At 57.0% G+C, this 14,499-nt stretch overlaps 1 protein-coding gene across 1 annotated transcript; it reads right to left on the bottom strand.

Moving 5' to 3' along the window:
* Positions 1 to 1,235: 1,235 nt before the first annotated feature.
* LGALS1 (galectin 1) lies at positions 1,236 to 4,432 on the bottom strand. The gene is made up of 4 exons (XM_028533333.2): positions 4,326 to 4,432; positions 3,064 to 3,143; positions 1,706 to 1,877; positions 1,236 to 1,434 (listed from the first exon to the last, which is right to left on the bottom strand). Exons 1-4 carry the CDS (start codon positions 4,332 to 4,334, stop codon positions 1,288 to 1,290), a joined length of 408 nt encoding a protein of 135 aa, XP_028389134.1. The 5' UTR covers positions 4,335 to 4,432; the 3' UTR covers positions 1,236 to 1,287.
* Positions 4,433 to 14,499: the final 10,067 nt, after the last annotated feature.

The raw sequence follows: 14,499 nt of genomic DNA, 5'->3' as shown, positions 1-14,499 counted from the left end.
ATTTGATAGATGAAGAAACTGAGAGGTTCAGAGAGGTTGAGTAACTGGTCTGAGGGCAAACAGCGATGGAGCTGGGGTTCAAACACGGGTCTAATTCTGAGCCATTTCCTTCCTCCATATGCAGTGGTTTCGTTCTTATCTTTCCCTGGCTTTCCTCTGGCTCGGTGTAGTCCCATTTCTAGTGTATAGTGGGCTTCAGCCACTTTAGGGAGAATCAATGTGAGTGGACTCTAAGGGCCAGAGCAACACGGTCAACGGGACACTTCCCCCAATGTCCAGCAGAGGGCAACCCTCCACAGCCAGATTTCCAGAGCTCCTCCTCTCTGGGTGGTGAGTTAGGAGACTTAGGAGAGCCTGGAGGCTGGGTGTGGCTCACAGGAGCCCCCGCCAGTGAGTTCCATCCTCCTCCGCCCTCTTTTAGACTCGTGCTCCCTAGGGGACCCACTGAGGTTCGAATCTTCCACCCAAGAGCAGTCCAGGTGTGAATAATAACCCTCACTTTGTAGATGAGGAAGGTTAGGGACGGAAGAGACCTACCTACCCAGGGTCCCGTGGCTGCTGCTGGCTGTCCTGGGTGGTGAGATTGTCCAAGCTCCCACCCCAAGGCTCAGCCGAGTCTGCTACGGACCAGCGCATCGTGCTGCCACTCAGAACCTCGCTTTCTCCCCTTCAAACTGGGGCGGCGGCAGCAGGGAGGAGAAACCACTCCCAGGGGTCCGCCAGGGGTCACGAACCACACTGGGCCTCCCTCACACACCTCACTTAATCCTCACAACAGGCTGTGTGCTGGAGTCCCCTCACGCGCGTGCGTCACCGAGGCTCAGGCCAGTTAAGGCACACACGGCCACATAGCTGGCAGCCCCGACCCTCCGTGGGAGCCACCTCCTTCTGGTCCAGGGAAATAAACGGTGCCCAGTTACTCCTCCGGTTGCGCTGCCCTGACACCCCGGCACGGATCGCTCTGTCCCTCCCTCCTTCCCCCGGTTTCACTTAATTCAACATCTTTCGAACAGCTACTGTGTGCTGGGGCCCACGTGGCTGGGAGCTGTTTGAGGGCAGGGACTAGTCGCCAAGCCCCCTACTGGGTACTGAGCTCTCTTCTTGGCCCGGGAGACTCAGGGGAAGGTGTCACTGTCCCTTAGCATCGGGGACGTGGACAGAAGTAAAGGAAGGGACAGAGCCTGGGGCAGTTGGTAGAACCGACGCACGTACACACACACGCACACACAGATGAGGCTGGTTCAGAGGCAGCTGCCTTTATTGGGAGTTACAGGTTGTTGGCGGGCTTCATTCAAACGTCAGACGCTTGAGCTTCAGGTCACCATGTATTTCCAAGTAATTGATGATGTCCACGTTGTGGCGGTTGGGGAACTTGAATGTGTGTCCATCGGGCAGCTTGGTGGTCAGCTCTGCCTTGTCGAAGAAGACGCTCACCTTGGGGGCGGAGGAGAAGGGCTGTGAACAGTGATCCCCTGGGAGGAGCCTCAGCGCAGCCACAGCCAGGCCCCCCTGGGTCCCCTTCTTCCCAGAGCCCTGACAGCCCTTCTACGTGGGTGAGGCCAATGAGGATGGGAAGGCGTTGACACAGTGGGCAAGGGAGGGCGGGGCTATGGTGGTGGGGGGGGGACAGAGGGGACCCAGGCCTCTAGACACTAAGCCCAGCTCTGCTCCAGCCCACCCAGCCCCTGCCCCAGCCCCGACCCACCTCGATGGTGCTTCCAGGCTCCAAAGGGAAGACAGTGTCCCGAAGCTCCGTCTCCCACGCCCCTGCCTTCCTGCTGTTGAATATCAGCTGTTTGACGTCCCCGTAAAATTTGAAGCGAGGATTGAAGTGCAGGTTCAGGTTGTTCTCATCTTTGCCCAGGTTCACGGTGAAGCTAGGGGGTGACAGGTGGAGGGACTGAGGCCTCCACGGCCAGCTGTAGCCCCCTCAGACTCACCAGTCTGCCCTGTTCAGGGCGGCATCTACCTGGGGTAGCTCACTGAGCTGGGAGGCACAAAACCTGACTTCAGCTCCTGGCCCTGCCCCCTCCCTGCTGTGTCCCTGGCCCTCTCTGAGTCTCAGTTGCCACATGTCCACAGTGGGGGCTGCACAAGGAGGGTGTCTATGGGTCTTGCCGTGCTGACAGCCAAGACTCTCGCAGACAGTAGCTTGTGCTCCAGCCCCTTCGGGGAAGGTCGGTGACTCCGGACCGGACGGTGACCTCTGGGAGCGCAAGGGTTCTGTCTGCCCTGTATGTCTTTGTAGCCCCGGTGCCCAGCATGACGCATGACACGCAGCAGGTGTGCAATAACTGTGGGGCGAGTGAAGGAACCCTAACACGCTTGCTCAGCGGAGGTACAGCAAGTCCTTGCCCCTGCGGGTTTGTTGAGCATGAAATGCATCACGCGTGGAGGGGTCTGGGGCTTTGATGAGGTTGGGCTGCTCTCTCCTCCTCTCTGGGAGACCCAGCATCTCACACCCTCCACACAACCCGTCCGGTCCCGAGGTTTTGGTTTCCTGATTAGCAAACTGAGGCTCAATGCTATTGGTTGGCTCGTCCAAGGTCGGTCACGTGGCTGCTGAGAAAACAGACCAGCTGGCTGTATGATGAGTTGAGGAAGGACCAAAGGAATGAAAGGTTGAGTGAGCGAACAAACCCGACAAGAGGGACCTCAGAGGGACAGCGCTGGACGTGACACCCCCTCCCGTTCCCTTTCCCCACTCCCCTGGCAGCCTCAGCTCCTGCCCAGAGCCAGGAGGTGGGGGCCAGCCAGAGCAGGCGATGCAGCCACAGCTGGTTTAGTTTAAGAGGCTCCAGTGGGGAGGGGAGGGGAGGGGAGGGAAGGGGAGCGACAATGGTGGTAGGGGCATCCAGACCCTGCGGAGGAAGTGACTCATGCGGAAAATGCAACTTCGGCAGCCGCCCCCCCCCCCCCCACCCATGCCCCGCTGCCACTGCCGGAGGGTAAGGGAGGAGTGGGACCTGGCTGGTCACACCGCCACCTGACCTTCCATCTGACCCGAGGGCTCCGAGCCCCAGGCACTGCAGCCCGACAGACAGCCTGCCTTGGCCTCCTTACCTTTTGGGGTCGGCGGCCACCTCACCCTGCACTCGAATGCATCCCCCAGGTTTGAGGTTCAGGTTTTGGACCACCAGACCCTGCGCAGACAAGACCCCACCCAGGTGGTTTAGAGGGTGCAGTGTCCGTGGTTGTGGGGGTGGGGTCGTGTCCACCCTGGATCCTGACCTGGCCAAGCCCTGGGGGACCAGGGGCAAGTTCCCGCCTTTCTTTCTCTGCGTGGCCCTGGGCAAGTCCCTGCTCCCAACCCTGGACAGTTTCCTATATGTAATAAGACTGGGGTTCTAGAGGCCAAGTTCAGAAGTTTTTGCAGTTCAGCTTGGAGATTTTGGATTCAGGGCACCTTGCCGCCTCCTGTAATAATGGAGAGCATCAGACTCCTTTTGAGTGAGGGAGGTGGTGGGAAAAAACAGTGAATGATGGTCCATTCACCTCTCTGCTGGAGAGGAAGGGGCCTGGAGCTGGAAGGAGACCCCCCCAGCGCCCCCTCTGCAGAGGGGGGCCGGGGTTGGAGAGAACACCCGTGGAGCAGGACCGGGCCCCTCCACAGAAGGGAGGCCGGCATTGGCCCGACTCTTGACCCCCTGGCTGGCTGGGGGTCAAGATTGAATGCACAGCTTGCCTAGGAGTGAGTGGTTTCTTCTGCCAGACACTTGAACCCGTTCCCTCTGGGCCTGAGGAGGATTCCGTCTCCTTCTGCCTCATTAGCAGAAGTTTCTACCACCCCCAGCAGACCAGCCTGGACAGAACCACCCTCCACCCCTAGCCCAGGCAGGCCCCTTCCCAGGCAGCCCGTGTGGGGTCCTCGCAGCTTTTCACAGCTCTCTAGAGCTGAGGGTGAGTGCTCTGGCCTGCAGACTGGGGACAGCTGCAGGGGAGAGGGGTCAGGAGGCTCTTTGGGGTGGAGGAGAGGGGGAAGGGGCTGGGGCCTGAGGGCCATCAAAGCACCGCCCCCCCAGCGGGCCACACCCTTTCCACTCAGACTTTTCAGAGAGCTGCAGAATGTCAGACCTTGGTAGAAATACCTGCTGTCAGACCCTGGAAAAACCCAGAAAGTTCTTAAGCTAGAGAAAGCCTTGGAGGACCATGGTGCCTGCCCCCATCTTAGAGACGCAGTCACTAAGGCCCAGAAAAGACAAGGTACTTGCCCAAAGCCACACCATCGGGGCCAGAACCCAGATCTGCATCTGCCTGCACACTCCCCAGCGGCCCGCCCACGCCCCACGCCTCCCCGAGCCTGGAGGCGGGGTCCCCACACTCACAACAGTCATGACTGCAGACAGGAGGTCAGCCCTGGGGGTTGCAGAACCAGCAGCCTGAAGACTCCTCTGGAGAGAGGAGCGATGGGCCCTTTTAATAGGACCAGACCCCAGTGAGTCCCGCCCCTGGGAGCTCAGCCAATTGTAAGTCAGCACAGGCACAGAGCTCCCTGGGGGCGGGGTCCTTGGACTTTTGCAGCCAGTTCCCAGCGGAACTGACCAATAGATGAGTGACCCCTGTTCCATTCCTTCTTAGTCTCTCCCCCAGGGTCCAGGCTCCACCTCTCATTCCCCTTCATCCCCACACCCCCATTAAATTTTTTTTTTTTTTAAAACGTTGGGCTGAGGCAGGAGCTGGAGAAAGCCAATGGAAAATAGTTTGAGGATGAATTCCACCCAGGAGTTGCTGGGAAGGGGCTTAGGGCCAGAGGGCTGAGCTCAGGGGTGCCCAGGGAAGACCGCCGAGGGGGTGCAGGGTCCTTCAGGGGATCCGAGCTAGGGCTCCTGAAGCTGCACCCTGACAGGGCCAGGGAGCGACTCCCTCCGTGGCTCCCCACAGAGGGCCCCGGGCCCACGTTGCCACCACAAAGCCCGGGCCTCTCCCGGAAGCGGGGATCGTGGTGGCTGCGTGTACTTCTCACTAACGCCAAAGAAAGGCTGGGCCAGGTGCCAAGTCTGAGGCTGCGGCCAGGGTTCAGGGCCAAGGCCTCAGCCCTCCTGAGGGTCCTGCTGGGGATCTTCCGAGAGCCCCTGCGTGACAGCCTCTGGCCTGCCCCAGAGGGTCAGGCCTGGGAGGGGTCCGGGCTGAGCCAGGCCGTGTGGCCTTAGGGCTCCTGCTCTGCTGTGCACTCCCTGTCCACTGTCCTCACATCTCTCCCTCCGAGGCCACGCAGAGCCTCATCTTCCCCCATCTGTGTGGCAGCTGTTTTACTGAACGCCTACTATGTGCCTGGTCCGGAGCCGGTCTGAGAGAATGCAGTGATGAAGCATCCCCAGTCCCTGCTCTCAAGCAGCCCACTGTTAGGGCGGGGGTGGCCGTGGACCTCCTGAAGGAACAGCATGGTGCTGGCCCCCCGGGGGCTCACCAGCAAGCACCGTGGTGGGAGAGGCGCTGTCCAGCGTGGGAGGGTGGGCCTCGCAGCATGGGCGAAACAGGGAGCTGGCATTCCTGGCTGAGCTGAAGCTCTGGAGTGAGGAAGCACAGACTGGGGAAGAGTGAGTCCGGCTTGGAGGTCGGGGTGCGCTGGGGAGAGATGGGGCATCAGGCTGGGCAGCCAACAGCACCCTGATCAGGGCAGGCCTTGTGGAGGGGCCGGAACACTGTTTTTCTGAGGGCGCTGGGGAGCCACAGACGGTTATAGGGAACGCAAGTATTGGGGCTGGATCTGGGCTTCAGGGAAGATCCCTGTAGCAACAGAGTTGGGGGTGAGTGGGAGTGGTGCTCCCTTTACACCCGCAGCCAGGTTGGGGGGAGGGTGTGGGGAGCAGGGGGTGAAGGGGAGACGCACCAGGGAAGTGGTCAGTGGGCCCTGCGTCCTCACATCGCTGTCTTCCTCCCGAAATCTCAGCACCAAAGAGGAAAGATGGGGATCAGGAGTGACCCGCCTCGGGAGGTCAGGCCAGCACGCCCACCCTGCTCTGTGCTGCCTGCCCGGCCCACCTCACCCCAGGTCGCCTCGCCTTCCTCCAGGTGGCTGAAGCCCACCCTGGCACAGGAGGACTGGGGAGCACACGGGATGGCAAGGGGCCCAGTGGGGAGGCTGGGCTACACCCACGGGGAGCCCCTCCCCCCTCCTCCCAGACGCAGCAGGCTGCCTCAGAAACCAGCCACCGCAGCTCTGCTCTTCCCTGCAGGGCCTTCCCCACACCTCCCCCTGGAGCGGGGGGAGGGTACAGCCCCGCTGCCTTTCCACTGTGCTTCCCCTGCACCGCGCTTCCCCTCCGAGGGCCACAGGCGCCCCCTCTGCCTGACCGGGGATTCCGAGCACTTCGGGAGGACACCTAAGCCAAGGACAGAGGTGCTTCGGCATGGTCCTTGCCCAGCTGCCGTCCGGCGGGCCCAGCCCCGTGGTTAGGGTGGTTATGATAAGGGGGCTTAAGACTTGGGAAAATTGAGCTGAAGGTAAATAGTCATAAATCTAGCAAGTAATGTGTATGTTAAGCTTTTGTTTCAGAAACTACAGATAAGGCCCATCCTGGAGCCTGAGAAAAAGCAGCTGACCTCCTGGGGCGCTGGCTAGAGATTACCGCCTGGAGACATCCCTGCCTGGAGACATCCCTACCGGGAAGAAGCAGGCGACTACCCCTCCCCCTTGGAGACAGCTGTTGAATTTCAAAGCTCTCACCGACCCTCGTTTGCCCTCCCCCAACCCCCTTATAAAAGATCTGGCCAGGAAAGAAAGGGGAGGATGGTTTGTTAGGGTATGAACCTGCCATCTTCTCGGATCGCTGGCCATCTGAATAAAGCACCCATAAAAGATTCAATCGCTGCCATTGCTTATTGGATTTGGTAGTGACAGGCAGCCCGAATGCCGGTGTCTTTTCTGGTTACAGTTAGGCTCTCGGGGCCCTGAGTGCTGCTTCTCCATTCTCCCCCCAACCTGAAGACACGCCCAAAGGCACCGGGTAGCATTTGCCGTTGCACATGGGGGCACTTTACTCCTCGTGGGCATCGGCATCCGGCCAGCACGGGGTGGCAGGGAGATGTGTGGCACGGTGAACAGGGGCGCCCTGGAGAGGTCCCTTTGAGAGTCTGGAGGCTTGGCTGCTGGTCCCAGCCCTCCCCCAGGCATCGTGGCGAGTCCCTTCTCCCCGTGTGCCTCAGGCGCCCCGTCCGTGTGTTGGAGAGGCGCGACCCTGCTCTTCTGTACCAGGTTAGCACAGGGTGGCGTTCTGATCTAAACAGGTTTTTTGTTCTTTTTCACAGTCTCAGAAGGCGTTAGCTTCTTTTCCCAGGCTGTTTACTGTCCTGGGGTCAATGCCTCTGGAAGGTTCTTCTAACGCCCACCTCACCCCCATCAGTCCCCCGCTGCCAAGGCTGAGGCAGGGATCTCTCCAGATCCCAGTGTCCCCTGTAACAGGGACTGCGGTTTTCCTGGGGACAGGGGCAGGGGCAGGGCGCCTTGTGTGGTGGCACCCACTTATCTACCAGGCCCTGCGCCCGGCACCTCACTTTCGTCTCCGTCTCACCGCATCTCACCGCATCTCGTCCGGCAGCTGGGCTGAGCCGAACCGCACAGGGATGCCGCCCGGGCCCTGAACTGAAGCTCCTGTTAGACTCGGGGAAAGGAAGGCAAGTCCTGGTGTGTGTGGATGGAGGCTGCCTGGCTCCCACTGGAGCCCAGTCCTTGCCCTCTCCGAACCTGCCTCCGGGCCTGAAGCGTGGGAGCTTTACCCAGTCCGTCCCCGGCTGGCTAGAGGGGTCCACGAGTGACGGGTGAGGGGCTCCGCATGACTTCTCTCTTCTGCGCCTCCCCAGGCCAAGGCCCCCCTCCCCCTGGGCCTTCCCTGCAGTCCGGAATCCCTGCATCCTAAGGGCCTGCCCTGCGGGCTGGACCTTGCCTGCTGCAGGAGACGAGCTCAGCTTGCCCGGGGCCCTGCGGCCCTTCCCAGCCTGCCCTGCCCTTGTGAAGGCTGGGCCTCCTCCGGCCGGCCGGCTGCTGGGCCCACTGAAACGCCACCCACAGCCCCTGCCAACCTGGCTGGCCCAGGTGGGGAAGGGGCGGCGACTGGAGCCAGGAGTCCTAGACGTCGGAGCAGGCAGGGACCCCAGGTGCCGCTCCTTCACTTGCGGATGTAGGGACCAGTCAGCACAGTAGCAGCCTGACCAAGGTCACGCAGGAAGCTGGAGCCAGTCCATCTGCTGAGCCAAGGAAAGAACGCTGTGGGCCTGGCATACCTGGACCTCAAACAATGATTTTTGTTTGTTTTTTTAATAAAGATTTTTATTTCTTTATTTGTAGAGAGAAGGGGGAAGGGAGGAAGAAAGAGAGGGAGAGAAACATCGATAGGTTGCCTCTCACACACCCTCTATGGGGGAACCTGGGCTGAAACTCAGGCATTTGCCCTGACTGGGGATGGAACTGGTGAATTTTTGGTTCGCAGGCGGGCACTCGGTCCACTGAGCCACAGCAGCCAGGGCAATGATCTTTTTTTTGGATCCTGCCACATGACGGGTAGAAAGGACTGGTGTGCGGGGAGGGGAGCGGGGCGCAGAGAACTCCACTCCCCCACTGCGCCCCCTTCAGGCATTTTCCATCTGGTCTGTGCAGCAGGAGCCTCCCCCGCCCCACACCCCCTGCACCTCGCTCCTCCATTCTCACCCCCTTGCCTTTGCTTGTGCTGTCGCTCCCGCCCCAGCGGCCACCTCCCCAGACACGGTGGACGTCTGCCCCTTTCCCTTTCCCGCCTGGTGTCTGTCCCCACCTCTGGTCACAGGCCCCGACCTGCCTGTGGTTCACCACCCCCTTTCCCAGGAGGCCCTGCTGGGGCCAGGCCTGTCATTCCTTAGCCCTCTGGGGCTCAGGCATGAGTCTTTTCAGGGGTTGTTTGTTTTTTAAGTTTCCTTTTGTCATAATTGTAGACTTATAGGCAGCTAAGACCTCAGAAAATAAATATTTGAGAACTGACAGAAAAAAAGTATTGGTTTCCAAATTGTAAAACTGCAGAACTGGAATTAACACGTGTTTACTGTGCTCCAGGGAGTTCCGGGCAGGAAGGATGCAGGTGCGGGAGGCCTGCCCCGAGGCGCGACCCGATGGGGATGCCGGGGGTGGGGGATGGAGAGGGGATCTTAGAAGCAGCAGGAGAGGAGCCGTGGGTCACCTGCAGGGAAGCGTCCCATACGTAAGATCGTCAGCTGATTTCTCGAAGGAGCCTCTGCAGGCTGGAGGGACTGGCAGGAAGTCCTCGGGGTCAAGAAAAGCAGGAACCTACAGCCAGGGTTGCTCTACCCAGCAAAGATATCATTTGGGACTTCTGGTCAAGATGGAGGCAGAGGCAGGCACGCTTTACCTCCTTGCGGCAACCACCAGGAGGATCACAGCTGACCTCAGAATGAGAAATGCCTGGAACTGCCAGGCAGTCGAACTGTATGGAAGTCTGACAACCGAGGGTTTGAAGAAGCCACATGCACCCAGCTGGGCAGGAGGGGTGCAGCCGGGGAGCCGGGGTGGAGAGGACGCTGCATGGTGGCAGCGGCCGTGGTGGGTGGGTGGGCGGTCCCACATTCACATGTGGTGGATAGAAATCGGGAGTGACACCTTGGGATGCGAAATTGGGAGCGATCCCAGCCCCAGGCCGGACCACAGAGCCCAGGGTTCCAGGGCCAGGGAAATGAATCCCCATAACTCTCGGGGGTTCTGCTAAAACCCGCTGCTAAAACCAGCGGGGGTTGGGGCAGCAGGAGATCCTGCCCTTCTCTCAGGAGAGTGCCTTTAAAGGGCCTGCACGTTCCTAGAACACAGGACACTCACCCACCCTGGAAACCACCACCGGGGCCGCCGCTGGAAGGGCGCCAGCCGCATACGGGAAGTAGGTGCAGTGAGTGGAAACGGGGTGAGAATCGCGCAAGCCCCCGGCAGTCCGGCAGCAGCACTGTCCCCTCTCCCAGGCTTCCCCCACACCCAGAGCCACAGAACAGCGCAGCGGGCTGCCCTGCCCTGCCCCGGCGAACACCTAAGGCTTCACCCCACGCAACGTAACAGGTGTACTAAGGCAGGGAGGGAATCAGAGCAGCTCTACCTAGTACACAGAGTCAAACACAGGGGGGCTGCCTCATTGAGGAGACGAAGAAATATGGCCCCAATGAAAGTACAGAACAAAACCCCAGAAAAAGAGCTAAACAAAGCGGAGACAGCCAACCTATCAGCTGCAGAGTTCAAAACGCTGGTGAGAGGGGTGCTCAGAGAGCTCAGTGAGCACGGCGCACGCACAGGGAAGGAATGAAGCCTACACGGACTGAACACAGACAAATCCAGGGGAGCCGACAGTGACGGGAAGGAAGCCAGGGTTCAGATCAACGACTTGGGGCATAAGGAAGAAATACACATTCAACCAGAACAGAATGAAGAAACAAGAATTCAAAAAAAACAAGGACAGAGTAAGAAGACTCCGGGACATCTCCAAAAGTGCCGACATCCGAATCATAGGGGTGCCAGAAGGAGAAGAGGAAGGAATAGAAAACTTATTTGAAAAATAATGAAAAAAAAAACTTTTGCTCATTTGACGACGGAAATATACATACACGTCCAGAAAGCACAGAGGGTCCCAAAGAAGCTGGACCCAAAACGTACCATGACACATGACACATCATAATTACATCAGCCAAGATTAGTGATAAGGAGAGAATCGTAGAAACAGCAAGAGAAAAAGAGACATTACCTACAAGGGAGTTCCCATCAGCCTGTCAGCTGATTTCTCAAGAAACCTTGCAGGCAAGAAGGGGCTGGAAAGTATTCCAAGTCATGAAGGGCAAGGACCTACATCCGAGATGACTCTATCCAGCAAAACTTTCATTTTGAGTGGAAGGGCAGATAAAGTGCTTCCCAGATAAGGTCAAGTTAAAGGAGTTCATCATCACCAAGCCCTTACTATATGAAATATTAAAAGGACTTATTTAGCCCTGGCTGGCGTAGCTTAGTGGATTGAGCTCGGGCTGCGAATAAAAGCATCACAGGTTCGATTCCCAGTCAGGGCACATGCCTGGGTTGCAGGCCACGGCCCCCAGCAACCGCACATTGATGTTTCTCTCTCTCTCTCTTTCTCCCTCCCTTCCCTCTCTAAAAAAATAAATAAATAAAATCTTTTAAAAAAACCTTGTTAAAAAGAAGGACTTATTTAAGTAAAAGAAGACCAAAACTATGAACAGTAAAATGACAACAAACTCACAACTATCAACAACTGAATCTAAAAAACAAAAACAAACTAAGCAAACCACTAGAACAGGAATAGAATCACAGAAATGGAGATCACATGGAGGGTTATTGGTGGGGAGCGGGCAGGGGGAGAGAGGGGGAAAAGGTGCAGGGAATAAGAAGCATAATTGGTAGGTACAAAACAGACATGGGGAAGTTAAGAATAGTATGGGAAATGGAGAAGCGAAAGAAATTATATACATGGCCCGTGAACATGAACTAAGGCGGGGCGGAATGCTGGTGGGGGTGGTGCAGGGCAGAGCGGGTGAAAAGGGGAAAAACTGGAACTGGAATAGCATAATCAACAAAATATACTTTAAGAACAAACAACAACAAAAAAGGGATACCATCTGGAGTTGAAAAGGGCAGATGAAGAGCTTCCCAGACGACAAAACACTGGGTGTGTGTGTGGGGGGGTCATCATCACCAAACCGTTGTCATGTGAAAGGTCAAAGGGGCTGGTTTCAGGAAGGGAAGGATCCAGACTGTGGACAACAGAATGGCACTTCATGCCCGCCTGCCGGCCACTGAGTCTGGAGAGAGTGGACTGGGGGACAGGAAGAGCAGGGACAGCAGCTTGGCTGCGGGGAGCCTTTTGATGGACACCGGGTGGTGGAGTGGGGAGGTGGGGGATCGGGAAGTGCAGGTCGGAGGTTGCAGGGTGGCCACGGGGGTGTGGAGTGCAGTGTGGGAGGTGACGGGGCCGGGGAACTTGTGTGCATGCATGGCCCAGTGTGGCCCATGGACGTGAATGGTGGTGTGAGGACTGCCCAGGGGTGGCGGGGGTGGGGGTGGGGTGCTGGGTGGAGGTGGGTCGGTGGGGAGGGTTGGGGCAGCTGTGATGGCATGGTCAGTGGAATGTAATTTTTAAAAAAACGCCTGGCTGGTGTAGCTCAGTGGATTGAGTGCGGGCTGCGAACCAAAGTGTCACAGGTTCGATTCCCAGTCAGGGTACATGTCTGGGTTGCAGGCCATGACCCCAGCAACTGCACATTGATGTTTCTCTCTCTCTCTCTCTTTCTCCCTCCCTTCCGTCTCTAAAAATAAATAAATAAAATCTTTTAAAAATGTTTACCGTGCTCAACCTTAAAAGGTGGTAGTTAATACAAATTGTATTACATTTGAAAACAATTTCGGAGGTTGAGTTTCCTTACGTCAAAAGTGGGCCCCGGTCTTCCTAGAGGCTGGTCACTCCTAAATAAGATCCCCATAGCCAAATCACATCTAAAACAAAAGTATAAAAATACTTTGAAAAATGCGTATCAGAAAACACCCCATATATACTTAATGGGGGATATGAGTGACTTTTCAGGTTTTCTAGGATGTGCTCGGAGCCTGTGTATCGGGAGAGCTTTGGGCAGGAAACAGTGAGAATCACTTTACAGCGAAGGGAAACGTTCACTTGGTGAGAAGTCTGGAGCTAGGTGGTTCTCTGGCACGTGAATTCAGCGGCTCAGTGAAATCATCAAAGATCTGGGCTCTTGTCTGGTCGTGGATCACGGCTGTGCAGACAGACAGTCCTTGCTTTTAGGGGAGAGAAGCTAAAAGATCTGGGGTGAACTGTCTCCAACATCCGCAATGTGAATCAGTTAAAAAGGTACGTGTATGTAGCCCTGGCTGGTGTGCTCAGTGGACTGAGCAACAGCCTGTACACCAAGGGGGTGGGAGGTCACTGGTTCCATTCCCAGTCGGGGCACGTGTGCCTGGGTTGCAGCTGGGTCACCAGTAGGGGGCGTGTGAGAGGCAACCACACACTGATGAGTCTCTCCCTCTCTCCCTTCCCCTCTCTAAAAATAAACAAATAAAAATCTTTTTTAAAAAGTAAATAAATAAAATCTTTTTTAATGACGGTAAATATACGTAAAGAACGATTAAACAAATTGGGCGAATGTCAACAACTGGGAGCCGGGGTGAAGGTCACACGGGTGTTCATTTGCTGTGCTTATCTTTATTTCCTGTTGGTTTAAATCTTTTTAAGAATAAAGTTGGAGGGTATGAGAGAGTAAGAAATGTATATCTGGCCTCTGACCCCAGTCAGTGACAGGGTCCCTAAAACCCTTACAATTTCATAAGCAACACAGATGCTAAAAGCATCTTTGGTTCTAACATTGCGTCTCCCATTCCCCCGCACACAGAGCTCCTAAATCCCTTGAAGTTTCCTGAGTGACAGGGGCATCTTTTGTTCCAGTCGGGGTGGGCTTCGGGAAGGCTTCAGATAGGGCTGGCCGTCAGAAGGACCGGTGAGAAGCTTGGGACTTTCAGCCGCACACCCCTCCTCTGGGGGAGGGAGAGGCTGGCGATGGTTAACGCAATCAACGTGAGCACAAGAGGGAGCCTCCAGGAAACCCCCAAAGCACAGGGTCGGGAGAGCTTCTGGGTTGGCAAGCCCATCTCCCTGCTCATTTGGGACGCTCCTGGACACCCCCACCACACCCCGGGGGTATCTCTTTGTCTGGCTTTATCCGTACCCTTCATCGCCTCCTTTATTACATAATAAACCTGCAAACATAAATGTTCCCGAGTTCTGTGAACCCTTACAGCAAATGACCCAACTTGAGAAGGGGGTCACAGGAACCTGCAATTTATAGCCAGCTGGTCAGAAGTACAGGGGACAACCTAAGCTTGCCACTGGCATTTGAAGCGGGGCGGGGGGGGGGGGGGGGGGGGGGGCGGGGAGGAGCCTTAACCTGCGGCTTCCGCAGGAACTCCGGGCAGTGTCAGAAGTGAATTATGTTGTCGGACACCCAGTCAGTGTCTGCAGAGAACTGGAGAACCGCTTGCTGTAGAAAAGCCACACACACACGCATTTGCTGTCAGAAGTACTCTGCGGGTGGAGGAAACAGTTCTCCCTTCTAGTTGGCGTCGGAGGGTGGGATGTGCTCAGACGGCCCTGCTCAGGGACACGTGCGGTTTGGGAAGGGAGCGGCAGAAGGGCGGGCACGAGGAAGCTTTGACTCCCGTGAAAGTGACCAACAGAATTCAGAGATGGCTCCAACCTTTGGGGGGGGGGGCTGGCTTACTGGGCGCATAAGGAAATGCGAAAAAAGGCACAATATGTTGTCCCTCAGTTGTGGTTATTGGTGACAGATAAAGTGAAGTCTGGAGAGTGGTGGGCGGCACCTTGATGCTAGGCCACACTGAGATTTCAGTGAGTCTGAGCTTGGGTCACCAGCCTCAAAGCCGCCCCCAAAGGGGAAAATGACTCAGGGGGGACAGAAAGGGCCTCTAAGGTCCTCTGTGGTCACCAGGAAAGGAGTCAACTC

Source organism: Phyllostomus discolor, chromosome 2 (genome assembly GCF_004126475.2).
Source record: "Phyllostomus discolor isolate MPI-MPIP mPhyDis1 chromosome 2, mPhyDis1.pri.v3, whole genome shotgun sequence".
Lineage (NCBI taxonomy): Eukaryota > Metazoa > Chordata > Mammalia > Chiroptera > Phyllostomidae > Phyllostomus > Phyllostomus discolor.
This window is presented reverse-complemented; position numbering and strand designations above follow the sequence as displayed.